Here is a 17,503-nt window from a genome sequence, read left to right as displayed (position 1 = left end):
TAAAAGTTAATAAACTTCTATTTAAAAATATCACTGGTATCAGCCAGATATAACCCTATAGTTGCCTATAAAGAAAATGCAGTGGTTCTCTGCTAATATAGTCATACTAGTGGACATAATTACTACGCATACCTTGGGGAATGGTAACCTGACATGATACTATATTTCTGCAAAGTAAAGTGGAGCACAGAGCTTTTAAATGGAGGGACTATTCCTGATTCATCACTCTCCTATTCCTAATTTATTCCCACACCTTCCTCCTTGGTTTGGGTGGTCCATGCTGATAGTGACAAGCTGTTTGGTTTGCCCTGAACGTTGACCAAGGAGGGTCACACTTGCTGCAGGTTGCGTGTTCCTCCCATGTGCTCTCCAAGGGTGAGCATGCGCCTTCCAGAGCTTCCCAAAACTGGCTGCCCGCCAGCCAGGGCCAGACTGTCACAGCTCACCCCCAGGATACCAGGCAACCCCTCAGCCTTTTGTTTAACTGGTTTCATGCCTGCTTTTAATGTGGTTTAAATTCCCGAACACACTGGCTGGTCAAACAGGTGAGTGGAGTTGGAGTCTCCTGTGTTCCAGCCTGGCAGTGTCTGCTGGGGGTGTCGGAGGGCAGCAAGGCACTAAGCTGTGGTGTCGTGCAGCCCCTTTGCATCACATGAATCACACCACCTCAGGACAAGGAATGACAAGAATATTTAGAGGGTGGAAAAAAAAAAGGCTGTAAGGGATTATTTTAACATTATTGATCTGAGAAAGCAGAAAGAACATCTCTTCCATGTGTACACACCTCCCCACCCCTCCAGCTTTTCAGCACTTCACACAGTGGCAAAGATAATTTATTAAAAATACTACAAGGAAGGAGTACAGGCCCAGCCTGAGCACTGGCTTCCCCTGTGCTGGCAGGGAGGGACTACCAGGGGATGCTCCTTTCCAGGGCAGGCACCACGGGGTCACAGTGCTTGTTGCCGCCTCCCTTGTTGCATTGCCAGTAGTACTTGGTTTTCGTTCTCGTAGTCCATCCCACCCTCTCTCTTATGTCTACTGTCCGCTTTTTATTCTACAGATACTAGAGTTCTCAACCTGCCAGAGCTGAAATGTGGGACACATTCAACAAGAATAATAGGTTTTCCAGGAGCTTAGAATGATAGTATGAGATTAATTCATTTCATATGAGTAACATTTTCTCTTCTGTTCAGTTTCATGATTCAGCCTTCCACAGGAGTGACTGGGAGGGGCTAATAGAAAACAAGAAAAGCATCTGGATAGCAGGAGTTTGCAGTGATGAGATGGGAGTGAGGAGGGCAGTGCAGATCAAGGGCCCTCAGCGGGAGAGCAGGAGGACAGTCTGTCCATCTTTCAGTGTCCCAGCCCTGTCACACCCTGTGTCATTCTGACAGCACCAGCTGGAATTCATGGTGCCAAGGCTCAAAGACCAGGCAGTTCCCATTTAAAGTTTATTGCCATTTCTGAATCGTTCTCTCAGGGCTGAAAAATAAAAGAAGTTATGCAGCACTATTTCCCTAATAAATCTGCTGCCAACCAGCCTGAGAAAGACAAGACCTGCAAACAGCTTTCCAGCAACAGATTGCTGTGCGCTTGGCCATCCAGCAAGCTGCTGGCAACCCTGCATTTATATAGGAAACCAGATCTGCAGATACTTCTCCTGGGATATGCATAAGGAATACTCCCCTATGAGTAACCTAATCAGCATGTAGATGTCATTGCTGTTTACACAACTGTACTGAGCAGAAGACATTTGTCTGGCTTTCACTGTGCTCTGAAAGAAAATGATCATCTTAGAAGGGCTGGGGTGGATTTAAAATAACTTCTTAAGCACTTGTCAAAAATCTGCATCACTTTGCTAACACTCCATCGAGCAATTGACCTTCACACTCCCGTAAAGCAGTACATTGTAGCAGTGTAAACTCCCTGTCACAGTTCTATAAGGATGTGAAATCACCATGCTGCCTTAGAGCGTCTAAAACCGACCCGGCGATCTGAACTTGCAGTCCCGTCCCTCTGTAGCTGTGAGGCTCTAGCATCCACCTCCCTAGCACACTTTTAGCAGAAATACGGGAAGCTCCTGGAAGGAAGTCATTCTAAAGCTATTTGTGAGTTTGCCAAAAGAATTTCTTTGATTTACAAACTATGAAAGATTGCCATTTCTGAATTCATAGTGGATGAGTTATTTCCTGTGTTTTGCTCAAAGGAAGGTTAGAATGCAATGAATACTAGTGTGAAAAAGATAATTAAGGAATAACCTTTTCACAACTGCTTCTTCTGCAGTTTTTGCAGCTGTAACATGTGTCTTGCTTTTCCACACAGGCTGGGTTGTCGGATCGCTGGAAATTCTTGGGAGCCCCGCTAGCCTGGTGAGAAGCATCGGGAATGGCATAGCCGATTTCTTTAGGCTCCCTTATGAAGGGCTGACCAGAGGCCCGGGAGCATTTGTCAGTGGAGTTTCCAGAGGAACGACATCATTTGTAAAACACATTTCCAAAGGTAGAGCTTTCACTTCGTTGCTCCAACTACTGCTTTGTTGTCAGGCGTTGTTAAAGGATGTGTTAAAGTTTTAAACAGTATTGCTTGCAGCTTTGTTTGGCTTGCTAGGCTGCAGCGAAGTGCTGGGAGGGTAACAAAGCTCACATATAACATCATATGTATTAAACAGATCACCGCTTAACTACAGTGCATAAGAACATTTCAGAAACTTCAGAATTTTAAACCTCCCAGTGGGAAATGGAGGTTGGCTCAGCCGGTATTTCATGTGATAACTGCAGAAATATTAAAGGTGTTCTGTACTTCTGCTGACCATCAGAAATTCTACATTCTGTCGCCTCATCATATTTATTATTCCTTTAGAAAAAAAAAAGAGTAGATACAGTTGTCATAGCTGTGTAAGTGTGCGGATGGGTTTTGACAGCGGGGCTGGGCTGGCCTGAGAGCAGGAGCAGCTTTTGTGTTGCAAAGTCTGTACAAACAGTGCCATCGCGTGGCTCTGCCGCCTGCAGAGACCCCAGCGGGACCCTGCTGCTCCTCCCGGGGGGGTCCCTCAGGACACCTCCTCCCCAGCTCCTCCTGTAAATAGTTGTTCACCTTTCCATCACACACACCCACCCCCTCCCTTTGGGTCAGCCCTACAGAAGTTTGGGACCTAGGGAAGGATGTTTGCATGTCCTGCTGTTCCCACTGGACAGGCAAACCTGGTGTAGGCTAATGTAAAAGGCATGACGTGGACTGTAGAAGCAGTGTGGTGATGCTTAACAAATAGTAAAGCTTGTTACACATGGGTGACTTTTCAGCTGACTTGCTGTTCTCATAAGCTCAGTATTGCAGTGAGGCATAGAACGCCTCCATGTTTTAAATTAAAGCATTTTGATCCAGACCCAAATGTATATCTCCATGTATTTAGGTACACTGACGTCAATTACCAATCTGGCAACAAGTCTTGCTCGGAATATGGATAGGCTGTCACTGGATGAGGAGCATTACAACAGACAAGAAGAATGGAGAAGGCAGCTTCCAGAGAGCCTGGGAGAAGGACTGAGACAGGGGCTCTCTCGTTTAGGCATTAGCCTTCTAGGTAACGTACTATTAAATATCAAGTTGAGTGATGATACTGTTTCCTGATCTGCTCACCAGCCTTTTCTACATGTGAGTTATAATTGCAAATTCTGTTTATTTTGGTGTTTTCTTGTGAATCAGCCTCACGGCATGTATATGAGATACTGTTTCTTTTTATCAAGGTTTAGTGGCTTTTGTGTATGTTTTTTGCTGATAAAATAATTGCAGATATAGAATGAGTTTGCACTCTCTTTGCAAAATATTTTCATTGGTACGTGATGCATCTCTAAGTAGAAAAGAATAATTCTGCACAGGGCAGGGTGACTTGTAACTAAGCACAAAGACGTCATCATGCTGATGTTTACTTTCCAGTGAGTTATAGGAATGCCTTCCAAACCTGCTTGTTTTTGCTGCACTGTTGATATCGGGGATTCTTGGTTTTGTTTGAAAACCACTTGAACTTAGTGCAGATGTTAAGTAAGCTTTGGTGAGAAATTCTGCTTTTACAAAAAGACCCAGATCATCCTGATTCAGTGTAACTGTATTCACTGTAGCCAAGTGGTTTGGTTAGTTAGAAGTGAAGATTACTCTGGCCTTTTCAAAATAATACCTAAAAATTTGAAAACTAACCCACACTGGAAAAAATCTCTGAGAGAACTTTTGCAGTAAGGGGCTGTATTTTCTAGGTTTCTTCTACTTGTCACACAGCAAAGGAATGCAGAACTGTATTGTTTGGCAGAGTTCCTCAGTATGTATTAAAGAGTATGAATCCCTTCGAGATCAAAGTGACCAAAAGCAGTCCAGTGCAAAAGGTTAGGAGAGCTGAAGCTTGAAAGGATTTGTCCTCTTTCATAATCTTCACTAGTGTACACAACTCCCAAATTTGCAACCGCAACCCTGAAAGCCCCAAAGAGGAAGTGGTAAAAATGTTACAAGTTTGGGTTAAGTTACTGGAAATTATTTTGAGCAATAACATCAAATGATGTGAAGCACTGTCATTTGCTAATGCCTGTAAAGCAGCAAGCAACTGTCCTGGGAGAAATGTATATAAAGGAGAAATTTTATGTATTAGTAGCTACTTTCCCAATAGTAAGCTGTTACTGGTATTGCAAATCAAAGGCACTTGGGGGAAGGTTTTATTTTCCCTTCTTGTTTTATTGGGCTAAGGGCAGTCAGGTTGAGTAGCTGGATGAAAGATTACACTTTTAGAAGCACTGTGTCAGCTGGTGTGTATGTGCTGGTGAAATGGTTTGGTGATCTTGGCTCAGTTATTAATAAAACAGTGAGATAAAGTGATGTTTGTCCCCTTCAATGACACACCAGAGCCCTTTGGGACTAGAAGCATCAGCTATATAGCCTGAAGAGCAAAACTTTGTTGCTTTGGCTGTGACAAGGCAAAGTTTCTACTGTTCAGGAGAGCCAGGAACTTGTACCATGCATGCAAAAAATACACTGTGCCTGTGCTTCCCTGCGCGCAAGGCTTTTCTTGCCGCCGGAGTATGCCCGAGTTAAAAACAAAACCAGAAAAAAAGAGTTAGAATTTCAGTGTCTCTGAGTTCCTAGGAAATCAGACTTCATGTTAGAAGCTTAGAACTTCATACTAGCACTTAAAACAGTGCTCCTCTGCAAGCTAGGATCTTGGTCTTACTCCTGCCGTTACTAGATTCCTGCCTGCTAGATACGTCCGTTCTTAGCAGTGGAGGCACTGAAGCACCCAGATAAATAGCTACGGATACTGTGTATACAGACTCGACAAATGTGGGACCTCTCACTAAGGGAAGAACTGGAAATATTCCACTGAATTTGTATCAGGAATAATTATTTTTATTTAAACCTGATTTTTAAAAGGCATGTTCTCTTTGTATGCACAGCAGCATTCATGTAAATTGTGTCGAGACCTAAATTATGAATAGACCTACATTTCAGATTTTACAAACACATCAGAAAGCTGTTTCTGTCCTGACCATTTAGTTTAAAGAATATTGTGGCTTCCCCCAGGAAACAGTCGTAGTTGAAGGGGAGGTATCACTGTACTGCTTTCTTTCACCACCGTGTTCCGAGTAAACATGAAGATGCTTACTCTAAAAATACTTCCAGGTTCTTCATACATAACAAAACGAAACTGCTATCGGATTTTCCCTCACAATGGTGAAGAGTTCAGATGAGCACAGGAACGCAGGGAGCAAGACCTTTTAAAGCCATAATTTCTATGACTTCCTACTGGCAAGAATTGAGACATGTGAAAATGATTTCTGGGATAGTCACAGGACTGTCATGTTTGTAAAAGCCATCTGACTCAGGCAAGCAGCTTTAAGAATTGCAAATGCAGATTTCACGCCTGGGCACAGGCATGTACGAGCCCTTAGTTCACTGATACATTGTGGTTATCTACACAAGAGGAAGAGTTGCATTTCTGATTTTTCTGAAAATCTGGCTCATGGTGGCCATGATTCACTTGAGCACATGCTTAAGTGCTTTACTGAACGTACTCTTGTATCCTCCTCAGTGCAAGTTGTTCCCTGCGGTACATTCTTAAGTGCTTTGTCCTGTCTCATTTTAAATGACTCAAGCACTGTCAGGGTGTTGTTTGATTTGGTTGTTATCTTTGGCTGATTGTCATCTTCTTTTCTAGTTTGAGGGAGACTTCTGGATCACTTTAGTAATGTTTATGCATGAAAATAAGCAAAAGCTTATGGATAGGTGTGTTTTTTCTTTTATATGATTAGACAAAAATGCAGTGGAATTGTATTTAAAATATTTAGATCATTGGCACTCCCCACCAAGGAACTGTCTTTTGCATTTTGCCTGACGGGGTCAAGCTTTAAAATAATAATTTATAACTGTATAAAAGAGGATATGGAAACTATAAGCTTTGTTTTCAACTACTGGTCCTAGTGAAAATACCATATTGAAGTAGCTCCCTTTAGGAAGCTGAGCATTTGAGAATAACCAAAAAGCTGACAACAACTAATAGAAAAGCCATTTTTCACAATTGCAAAAATGCTCCACATTTCAGTTACTCCTGCCTGTGTTTGGGAAAAGTTACTATTACTGATAGTAATAGTGACTGACAGTGTAACTGTGCTGCTAAAGAAGGTAAAGCCTGGATTTCGGAAGTTCAAATTTTTGATATTGAGGGTAGTGGTTGTTGTTCTTGCTGTGCAGCTATCACTGAATCAGAGCCACTCTACGTTTGCCTATCTAACAAGCCAGATACTAAAAGCCAGTGCTAATTCTGAAGGTGTGTGCTATTCCACACACTAATTCTAGAGATATATTAATGCACACCAAGAGGTGCTCTTTCCTTTTAGCTGTATTTTTATGTGATGTTTGCTGTGATGAGACAAGGCTTCAGCCATATTTTCAGTATGAAACACTTGCAGCAATCCTGAAGGACAACAGAGAAAAGAAAAGGAAGCAAAATGGTTTCAGCTTGGCTATGTTCCAGCTTCGTGGCAACGCATGGCCAGTTTCTGCTGGTGGGGGACTTTTCCCAATTATTTCTTGGTCTGAAAGAGTTTGTCACAAACAAACTGGGCTTTGCCAAGTTCTGTAAGCCGTGCTACGTTTACCAAAGGCTGTCAGTCTGCGTGCAAACCAGTTGCTGCCCGTAATCAGATTCTTCTTGAAGTAATACAGTGATATACTCTGAACTATCTGAATTTTGTAGTTATCAAAGTATCTTTTTTATGGTTACTGAGCAACATGTATTAACCAGAGTGCACCCCATCTGATGTTTAGCAGATGTTTTGGTGTTGCTGGAACCTCTTTGACCAGTAATGGTAGAATATGTTTTTGTTTTGCTGCTTTGGTGTTTAATTTTATTGAGGTTTTCTTTATACATACATAATCTGTGTGTACATATGTGGACACGCATATAAAATTAAATGCCTAGGGTAGGGAATGAAAATAAAAATGGAGAATGGTTTCATTTAAAAACTAATAATGGGCAAAGGACATTACAGAGAAGGGACAGGGACAGCAGTAGGACACCATAGCTGCCTCCAGATTGTGCTTCTCTGATACCCTACTGAAATCTTGGGGGAGAGACCTTCTGTGGTAAGCCCATCCAGCATGGCGCTGCTACCACTAACGTTATGTTCTAAAGAAAGAAGCCACATCTGCTTCACGTAGTTCCTGGTGCTAGGAGATGCAGTGAACCTCACATGTGTGTCATCATTTTCTCACTGCTGTCAGTTTTGAGGTTGCTAAGCCTTTGACCTTTTTAAGGGTTTTTTCTCCTTTGCCCACACATGATGCACCCAGGAAAGGAGCGACACATATCCAGCCTCCCCATGAAAGGGCGGTAGGGCCAGCCACTCTTGAATGAAAGAGTAATGTTATAGCTTATTATGTGATTTATGGGCATGGCAACAGCACATGAATGAGTTGTCAGTGGGTTGCAGTTTGAGATGAGAGGTTACAAAGGGTGAGCAGAGAGAGAGGAGAACATCATTGGTTACATTTTTTGCAGGTAGAAAGACAGGACTTGCAAAAGGATTTGAGGTACAAAAGGGCAATGGCTTCACAGATGAGTTCAGAGCATGCGTTAAATGGCAGAATAACAGAAAGTGTGGAAGTAGTAAACAACTGGTTAATTAAGCTATATGTTGTTTGGGATACTATATAAATAACATTATATAACACAGTCACAGTAGTTTCCATTCTGTTTCCTTGTCCTCTGGGCCTAATTCCAGCTGAGAAGTGCCTGGAGCATACCACAGGTCCTTTGGAGTAGACTCTTATTTATTATTACCTTATAACATTGCTCAAGTGTATTGCAGTAAATAATTTACTAGTGCTAGGACTTAGGTGGATTACATTTAATAAGGCAATAACTTCTGTTCTGAAAGTGCAGTTGCTGTGGATGACCTCAATAGATAGGGTGACGGAGGTCACAGGGTAATGTAATACTGTAACTTAGCAGAACACCAAGTATTGTTTTATGTCTTCAAATGCATCACAATTGTACAAAAGAAAAGACTAGATGAACAATCCCAATTGTGTAGTGTCGTGTTGGGGTATTATTTTAGCCGAGCAGCAGGAGCAGCTGGTGAGTACTAATGAAACAGAATTGAATTGAATATTGTATCATTTCCATGGCATGGCATTGAGGAAGCTTCATGGCCTTTGTGGTCCACAGGGTGAATGTTCAGCTGCATGCTCAGCTTCACTGAGGGAGCTCAATAAAAGCTGGGTATCACATTAAAAATAGACCAGCATATTCTGGGGAAACACTATGTGGAAGTTGGAAGCAATCTCTCTAAGAGAGGGAGGCATTTATAGGGGATGCAAGTTTCTTGAATTGCCGATAGATAGTATCCCAGGGACAGGGATTTAGGGAAATGTGTGCTGCTTCTCATCCTTGTCTTTTTCTTTCTTTTTTTTTTTTTTTGGACAGAATACCAGTGTACAAGTATGATATTAGTTCTTGTTATTCAAAGTCAGCAACTTCTCCGTTTATCCAGTAACAGTAACTAAAACCATCTGAAAACCGGTTAGCAGCTAGCTGACTAGTGCATTTCACGCTGGTAAACACATGGGGCCAAATACCTCAGCTGTGGTTGTCCGAATCTGTGGAATTATGCCTGGATTTGCTTCCACATACAAAGCCGAATCTTCAAAGATGTTTGGGTTGCAGTAAAAATGCCTGGTTACCAAGGTGATACTGGGTCCTACTCCCTAAATAATTGTTTTATCTTGATATTGGCAGCTGAAGGTACCAAGGAGCCTGCAAACTTGCTTTTCACTGAGCAGAAAACCTCAGATCAGGCAGACTGTTTCCTAACTGATGTCACTTTGTCCAATCCTTGTACTCTTAGTGATTTCCAAATAGCTTATCTATCAAAATTGCAATAACTAGAGACACGTCTGTGGTTAAGTGGCTAGCATAAACTCAAGATCAAAGAAACGTACCACCTCGCATACCTGTTTACATTTAGGAAGATTTGAGTCGGAGTTCTCTGTTGATACTAAAAGCTGGGAAGGTCACCGTGTCACTTGTAAAAGTTTGACCCATGCACATTAACGTAAAATATGATCGTTTTCACAAAATGGTAACAAAAAGTCTCAAAGTCTAATTCTGCTAATCTTAGTAATATATCAAAAGTTGCATTAGCTTATGAACAATTCTGGCAGTGGAAGAGGATATAAAAATGATGTATTGAATGCAGGCAGTTTTTATTCTCATGAAGTCAATCTCAGGCTTATATGAAAATCTCATTTCCATAGCAGCTCTGGTCTTCTAAAACTGGTGGACTTTATTCCAAGCCCAGCATTTTCAGAATTGCTACATAAAATGAGCTAAATTAAACTAACTCAGCAAAAGCATTTAGTGAAAGTAGTTGAAAGATGAAAACATACTGTCAGGTTAAGTGATCTGAATGTTTGAAAAGTAAAATATGTTTTAAAAAAAAAAGGAAGTTGAGATTTATCTTAAACTGAAGCTAAGGTACTGTTTAGCTAATTGGTTACATGCTAAATAGCTGTAATAAGAAGAGTGGGGTACAGTCTGTAAGCCAAGCAACATTCACGTCCAGCAGTAAGATTTCCTCTTATCTGGGATATTAATCTTCACTAATTGCTGGGGACTCCTGTTTTTTCAGGTGCAATTGCTGGGATCGTGGATCAGCCAATAAGGAATTTTCAGCGAGTATCTGAGGCCCAAGCTTCAGCTGGGCATAAAGCCAGGGGCGTCATCTCGGGTGTGGGGAAAGGAATCATGGGGGTCTTCACAAAGCCCATTGGAGGAGCAGCTGAGCTTGTCTCCCAGACAGGTTATGGTGAGTTTCTGTATTTCCAACATCTCCATTTAAATTTTAAAATGCTTTCCAGGTACAACCTGCTGTGTCTTTCTTACCTGGCTCAGTAGCTGCATGTCTTAGAGAAAGGTTATAAATGCCACTGCTGAGTAGTTATAAATGTTGTGCTGGTTTTCTTAAAAGCCATCCGGTTGTGCTTCTCTCTTGTGTTACTGATCAGTGTTGTATGGCCACAGCAACACAGAATGCAGAAAGCATGAAGTAATTCTTGGAATACAGTAGAATTAGTTACAGAAACATATGTGCTTACAAAAGAGCTTTTGACATAGTATTAAAGCAACGCTATACCCAATTAGAGTGTTATTTTGAGATTGCTTTGTTATGGCAAGGAAAGAGTTGTGCTATCTCTATGCAAAGAGAGAGTTATGTTCCTGGGAGAAAGGAGTGAATCATGTAGTGGGAGCATCCCCTTTAAACTGCAGAGGTGTGAGAAGACAGTCCTGGTTTTGGAGACACGAGTAACCTTTCAACAACCAGAGGTGGGTTTTCCAGCTAGACTGAGCACTTTGTGGCAGCAGTGATGAATCCTTTCAAATTGATGTGAATACTTCTGAATGACCAAAAACTGTAAAGGATAAAAATAAAATAACAAAATACACTAATTTCTTTGTTTCCAGTATCCATAAATCAAAGCTGTTGGTCTGGATATTTAAAAGGGGGTGGGGGTGTCAGGAAAGAAAAGCCTGGAGACCTGTTGATACAAGAACAATGTGTCAATAATTTTGCTTCACTAATTACACAGGATAAATCTTGAAGATTTAAACCTTTAATCGCTAGCAATATTTATGTTTGTGATGTTGATTAGAATATGAGTAGCTCTCCCAGGTCTTAAGTTTGGGATATTGTTTCCACGCTTCCCATCACATGCAGAACTCATTCCGTGAAGCAATATATTTAAAGAAATAATGAAACAATTATTACAGTTCTTTCAAATCATCTTGTTTGTATGAGTGTAAATAATAACCATTCTCCTGAATTATGCATCCCATAGGTGTAAAACCTGTTATCAGTAAAATCAGAAACTTCAGTCTGTTGCTGGCTGCCTGTGTGTTGGTTTTGCTGCCTTCAGCATTATTCTTTGTAGATTTAATTCTGCTGCAGTCTTTATCAAGAAACTCGTAACAGTAGAGGGACACTTTTCATGGCAGATAAGATATATGAGACATCATGTTTTCCATGAGCATGTGACGAAAAGAGTTAGCCAGGAAAAAACATAAAAACTGTATCAATAATAGCTGACAGTGCGTGAGAGGAAAACACACAGAGTTCAAGTAACTCTTACCCACAACTGGATTGGAAATGGGACCGCGCCTCTTGGGGGGGATCAAGGGGTGGGGGACCACACAGAAATAAACACATGTTCTCTCTTTCTCCATCTGTAAATAACATTTTCACGCACATAATGCTGAGAACCTCGGTAAGCCAACTGTTACAACTGGGATGCTGCTTTTAAGTATTACCATCAACATGTGTGCTAAAAATTTGAGGGGTTTTTTTTTTCAGTGCTGATGTTTTGTTTAAATTATTATCCATTGTGTAAAAAGGAATCTGAGTTATTGACACCCTTATGCAAAAATGCCTTTTGCTTCCATGGAATGCTTAATTAGACAAAAGAAAATGTCTTTGTTTATTTAAAGAGTAACTTTACACTGAGCTGCCTCACTGCAGTGCTTGCTGCATAACCTACTTCCTGTCTGCCTTGTAAAATTTTTAAAACTACTTAATTTGTTGGTTTGTTGGTTTTTTTTGCAACTCACTCATTCTTTCTGGTGACCATACCTCATCTTTAAAAGTTTCCAGGCTATCTGAAAGCATGCATACCGTATCATCTTCCGCTTTGGATAGTCTGTTTAGAAACCTGTTTAACTGCTGCTTGTAGTCTCTGTTCTGTGCTGGCATTAAGAAGAACTCACAATAAACCAGATGCCCTGGGAGATCTCATAAATGTGTATGGATCTGTGTTTAACAGCTGGATTAAGAACTGAATATTTAAGTACAGTATCTAGGCAAACTTGCCTTCTAATTTGTACCAATCATGACACGTATATGGAAGCATTTTAATATTAAGCAAGAAAGTTAACAAAGGTCTTGATGTTTTCTAAATAAATACTAAGTGATGTGTCCAATCCTACTCTGAAATGATGGCTCTCAGGAGCATTGTGTTTCTCTTGATTGCAAGTGTATGGCTGGTTTTTAGAACACACAGTGGGTTTTTTTGTTTCCTGCTAATGCAAGAACACTGGGGTTAAGTGCACAACTCTTGCATTGTAATATTTAATGAATTATCTTGACTACAGCTTCAAAGATGTGACAGAATTTTGGATCTGCACTATTTTATGAACTGCTCTAAACAGATGACATCACTGCAACACGTAACTGTTTTGTAGAAAACAACTACTAAAAAACTTACATTCTCTTACCACAGGTATTTTGCACGGAGCTGGACTTTCTCAGCTTCCCAAACAGCGCTCTCATCCAGATGATCAACGTGTTGAGCAGGCTCCAAATAGCCACGTCAAATACGTCTGGTAAAATTATTTAGACACTTGCTCATTTTTACATCCACATTGTTTATTAATAGGTTCTGGCATGTGGTCAAGTTAACAGGCTGCTTCCCTAGGAAAGGCTGAGTTATGGCAGTTTGTTTAGGAACATTAAACACAAAGGTAGTGCATAGAAACCCAATCTGCAAATGATGGGCTGCTGATCTGCTTCCAGCTTTGGAACTACAGAGCTGATCTTTATTTAATGGCATTCAGTGAGTTCTTACTTATTTATCATTGCACTGAGCCCAAGAAAAATACTGCACATCTCCAGAAACAGCTGTTAGTGAAGATAGCTTTATTTTCTGTGCTGAATTTGTAAGCCACTTCTCAGGGTAATTTTTCTATTAGGATGGGAAATAGGCTGACCTAGCACAGTTATTAGGCCAATTTTGCAGTGAAAGATTAAGGAGTTTTGATAAGTAACATTCACATTCATTCTCTAGATCTTAAGTCTTACATCTTTCAGTAATGGAGATTTGAAAAATACTCCCTGGCTTACAGTTTGTAGATGATAGCTGCAGGCTTAAGTGTTCAAAAGAAGTCCTGGAGGAGCCAATGCATAACACTGACTACTTTTTTTTTCTTCTCCTCCTCTCCTCCTCCTCCACCCTCCCCTTGATAATGCAGGAAAATGCTGCAATCTCTGGGGAGGCCAGAGGTCCATATGGCCTTAGACGTCATGATAGTGAGTGGATCAGGCCAGCAGCATGAAGGCTGCTTGCTGCTCACCTCAGAGGTACTCTTTGTGGTCAGCATCAGCGAAGACACACAACAGCAAGCATTCCCTGTGACTGAAATAGATTGTCTGGAAGATGATCAGCAAAAAGACCTGCTGAAAGTGCAGCTAAAACAAGAGAGAGTGCCTTCTGATTTGGAGGTAAAGACTTGAGTAGGATTTTTTTTGGAAGATAAAGTTACACCGATGATGAGGCTTTTAGCAGTGGGCATACTCACCTTTGGGTCGGGAGGCCAGAGGTCTCAGTGCCAAACCAGGAGACCTGCTGTTTGCATGCACCTCATGGTTGACCTTAGTCTTCTCCCTTCTGTCCTCTTATTGATCATGACATTTCATATTTGTGACAGCAATAACGTAGAGGAAGTCTGGGTTCTTGGTAAGCACCATCTCTTTTCTGAAGAGGTTCTCACAAGTACATGTGCACAAGCTGTTTATTGTTTGTCAAGTTACAGGCTGCCTGTGCCTACAAAGTCACAGTGAGAACAGTTCCTTTTATTCTTCTGTGAAATCTAACAGCTCCTTTCAGCATGTTTCTTACCTTGCCACTTCCAGTGCAGTGGTCTTGCTTGGCCGATGGCTGTATTTACGTGCTTAGATATTCCTTCTTTTGCAAATGCTAACTTTAAAATGAATCAGTTCTTTTGCTGAGGTTGGATGCACCAAGAGTTTGCCAGTAAGAGCACAAATCCTTCATCTGCATATTGAAAGGTCTCTAAGCCATTGGAATACTGAGGTTTTGGATGAATTATCTTCTTTTAATGGTAGAAGAATGTTATATTTTTACACTTTCGGGAAACAATGTTTATTGTGTTAAATTCTCAAGTGGAATCATATGAGAGATCATTTCAAAAGCAAACACACATATCCCAGTTGTTGTTTTTCTAAAACTGTGGCAGGTATTTCATAGACTGCTATACCAGAAATTTCTCTGTTTCAAATACAAGAAAAGAACAGGTAACACCCCATAAAGCATGAGGTGTGCCAAAAAGGAGGGGAGGCTTCAGCACCTTCAGTAACATCCTAGCTTCGCTGAAGTCACTGAAGAGTTTTGCCATTGATTCCAGCACAACAAGGATTCGTCTGTGTCATGGCAGTGCTTAGATTTCTTTTGTGAAAGCTTTTCTTAGTGGTGAATTCTCTATTTACACGTATTGTCTTTCCACTAACCTCAGTCTCACAGAGTGCTGTTGAAGTTGCCTTCTCTCACCACAAAACTACACAAAATTTTGATGCAGGTGGGCGAAGCTCAGCTTTTTTTATCCCCGAGTGCTGAGTGGTTGCTGGAGGCACAAATCAGACTGAATCCAGACTATCGTGCTCAGTCCAGAGCTACTGTCCTGGAGGGAAGAGGAATACAGTTTGTTCTCCCTAAGGCATTCGATGCACTCAACCCATCGTAACCCTAACTTCAGCACCAGCCCAATCTTTTTTTATTAGGCTGTAGTGTGATGGCTCTTGTCTGTCTTTGTATCTGGTTGTCCAAGGGGTGAGGAGTAAGCTACTGCTCTGGAGTTAGGGCTGCTTGCCCAAAAGGTTGCTGAAAGAGGGTGATGAGGCAGAAGGGCTGCCTGTTTGGGAGAAGGGAAGGTGAGGGACAGGGAGCCTAATTCTAGTCCCCATCACTGCTGCAGCTGGGAATGTACAGGACTTCTAGGCAAGTGGCTCCAGTACATGCACAGTGCAACCTTACGTGGCATGTGCAGACCCCAGTGTTCCCATATTCACATGCTAGTGCGAACAGTAAATGGGACCTGCTTTGGAGGCCCTGGACCAAATACATGGGGTTTTTTGAAGTTCTGGGTAGAAATATGGGAATCCTACTCCGGCAGTGCCAGGAGCTGTAAGCTTTGAGCCACCCAGCCTCAGTACACGATCTCTTTTGCTGATGCAGGCTCCTGGGAGTGCAGTGAAAATGTATGACAAGTCACAAGCAGTGAAGGGTGCCTGTGCCCCAGTTGTGCAAAGTCAGTGATGACAGAACAGCAAAAGCTGACTGATACTGTACAAAACAGACCTGGCAAAATATTCCTTCAGAATGCAGCTGCTGCTGCTGAAATTTGTGTGAAAATCTAAAGAAAGAAATGTGCTATAAGGAGGAGCAGTTGAAAGTAAGGCAAGCAAAAATAAGAAAGTTTAAATTTTTTTTATGCTAAGGCAGCTACACAAGAAAAGATTCCAAAAGCTTCATAAAGTTTTACCAATTACTTAAACTAATATTCTTTTATATAAAGTTTAATGTAGTTTATTACTTAGTGGATTGGGAAATGTCATACTTAGTAGCTTCCTTTCTGTGGTGCTTGCACTGCTATGTGCAGCATTGGTGCTGGTGGGAGCTTCCCAACAAGAGCTTCTAAAAGCTCTTAGAATGTGATTAGGAAAAGGAACCTTAGGAGCAGCATGCTGTGACTTGCAGTGAGCAGCCTCAGAGCTGGAGACCTACACCTAAACAGACCTAACTGTTAATGGTGGCCATCCTGTTGTACTGAAGCTGCCCTCAGCTGAAGTGCAGGCACATCTGTACATGATTACATTAGTGAAGATGGCCAGAATTTTTAGCTGGAAAATGCCCAGTCAGGTCAACCAAAGTATTATGACGAGCTTAGCAAAATGGAGGTAATGTTACCAAATGTAAGTTGTGTCTATTTTTCTGACTGATTTAGTCAAAGATTGAACCATTTAGTTTCAACATTATAAAAATCCACCTTTTTGTGTTATTGCTCGCAAAAATAATTGCCAAAAGTTTTGTTTCAGCTCTGCCCAAACCAGTTTCTTTCCTTCCTTCTCCTCAGCTTCTTGGAACTATTAGGAAACAAAACATGAGTTATTCTACAGCTGTGATCACCAGAGATGTTATAGAGCATATTTTGACTTGTTCAGCAACAGGTTTGCCTGATGGCTTGTTCGTTTCCACAATGTATGTATCTTAATCCATCTGGCTAAGAATAGCCTGGATAGAATCTTGAAAACTCTGGCACTGACAACATTGTTATTGAAAGGGAAGCATTAATTGTACTTGGCTTATCTTCCAGAGTAATTGAGACACTGCTTGCTTCCAGACAGATATCAGACTCAAAAGGCCTGTTCTTCCAGCTGCTCTTGGTACAGCTCTCAATGTCAAGAAGACAACAAAAAAAAAAAAAATGCCCCTGAAATTTCAGATATTCCAGAATTTCTTTGTGATGTTCTGCAACAGGGTTTCCATGATAATGCTACATGTTATCATAAGGCTGGAGCTGAAAACCAGTCTCTGGATTTTTCAAAGCAGTGAAAAAAACCCTAAAGCACCAGAGTCAGTGTGCACAAAGCAGCCCCCCAGTGCCACACACATCTGAACTGCACAACAAAGGTGCTGTAGCTACTGTAGAGTTAGAATTGCTGAAGGCTTATTCTTTATAGGCTGTAATGGGATGAATTTTGGAAAAATTCTGGATTTCTTATCACAAAAATATGGCCTTGTAGCATGACAGCACATCTCTTTAAGATTCCTCTTGCAGGTGCATTAAGCAACTCTTGACTCACTTTTGATTCATCGAATGGTCTGGCTGTTAAGATTGTTCAAACTAGAGGGCTCAAGCACTTAGTGACAATGTTAAGTCCCATTTGGAAAAAAAGTAGAGTAAGCACAATTCCAAGTTTGTGGTGTTGTCTTGACAATATAAGGTAAACTGAAACTGGCTGGAGAAGTAGATAGTTGCAGATAGTCATCTGGAAGCAAGCAGGGTCCCACTTACTTTGGAAGACTACCCAAGGGCTGTTAATATTTCCTCCTGAATAACTATGTTGTATTTGTGGGATATAGCCTGGGGATGAATGAAGAATGGGTTTGCAAGAGCAGGTGT

The 17,503-nt window shown here is 41.3% G+C and overlaps 1 protein-coding gene across 1 annotated transcript in view; it reads left to right on the top strand.

The window, feature by feature from the left end:
• Positions 1-17,503, top strand: part of VPS13B (vacuolar protein sorting 13 homolog B (yeast)) — a gene marked incomplete at its 5' end in the record, with an annotated part of 82,496 nt that overhangs the window by 62,202 nt on the left and 2,791 nt on the right. Inside the window, 5 exons of the mRNA XM_010015584.1 lie at positions 2,323-2,499; positions 3,410-3,580; positions 10,167-10,343; positions 12,808-12,910; positions 13,556-13,805. Of these exons, the coding sequence (XP_010013886.1) occupies positions 2,323-2,499; positions 3,410-3,580; positions 10,167-10,343; positions 12,808-12,910; positions 13,556-13,805 (878 nt within the window). The remainder of the gene's footprint in view (positions 1-2,322; positions 2,500-3,409; positions 3,581-10,166; positions 10,344-12,807; positions 12,911-13,555; positions 13,806-17,503) is intronic.

The sequence above is a fragment of the Nestor notabilis genome, unplaced genomic scaffold (assembly GCF_000696875.1).
Source record: "Nestor notabilis isolate BGI_N333 unplaced genomic scaffold, ASM69687v1 scaffold15725, whole genome shotgun sequence".
Classification (NCBI taxonomy): Eukaryota; Metazoa; Chordata; class Aves; order Psittaciformes; family Psittacidae; genus Nestor; species Nestor notabilis.
Note: the sequence above shows the minus strand (reverse complement) of the source record. Positions and strands in the feature narration are given on the sequence as shown.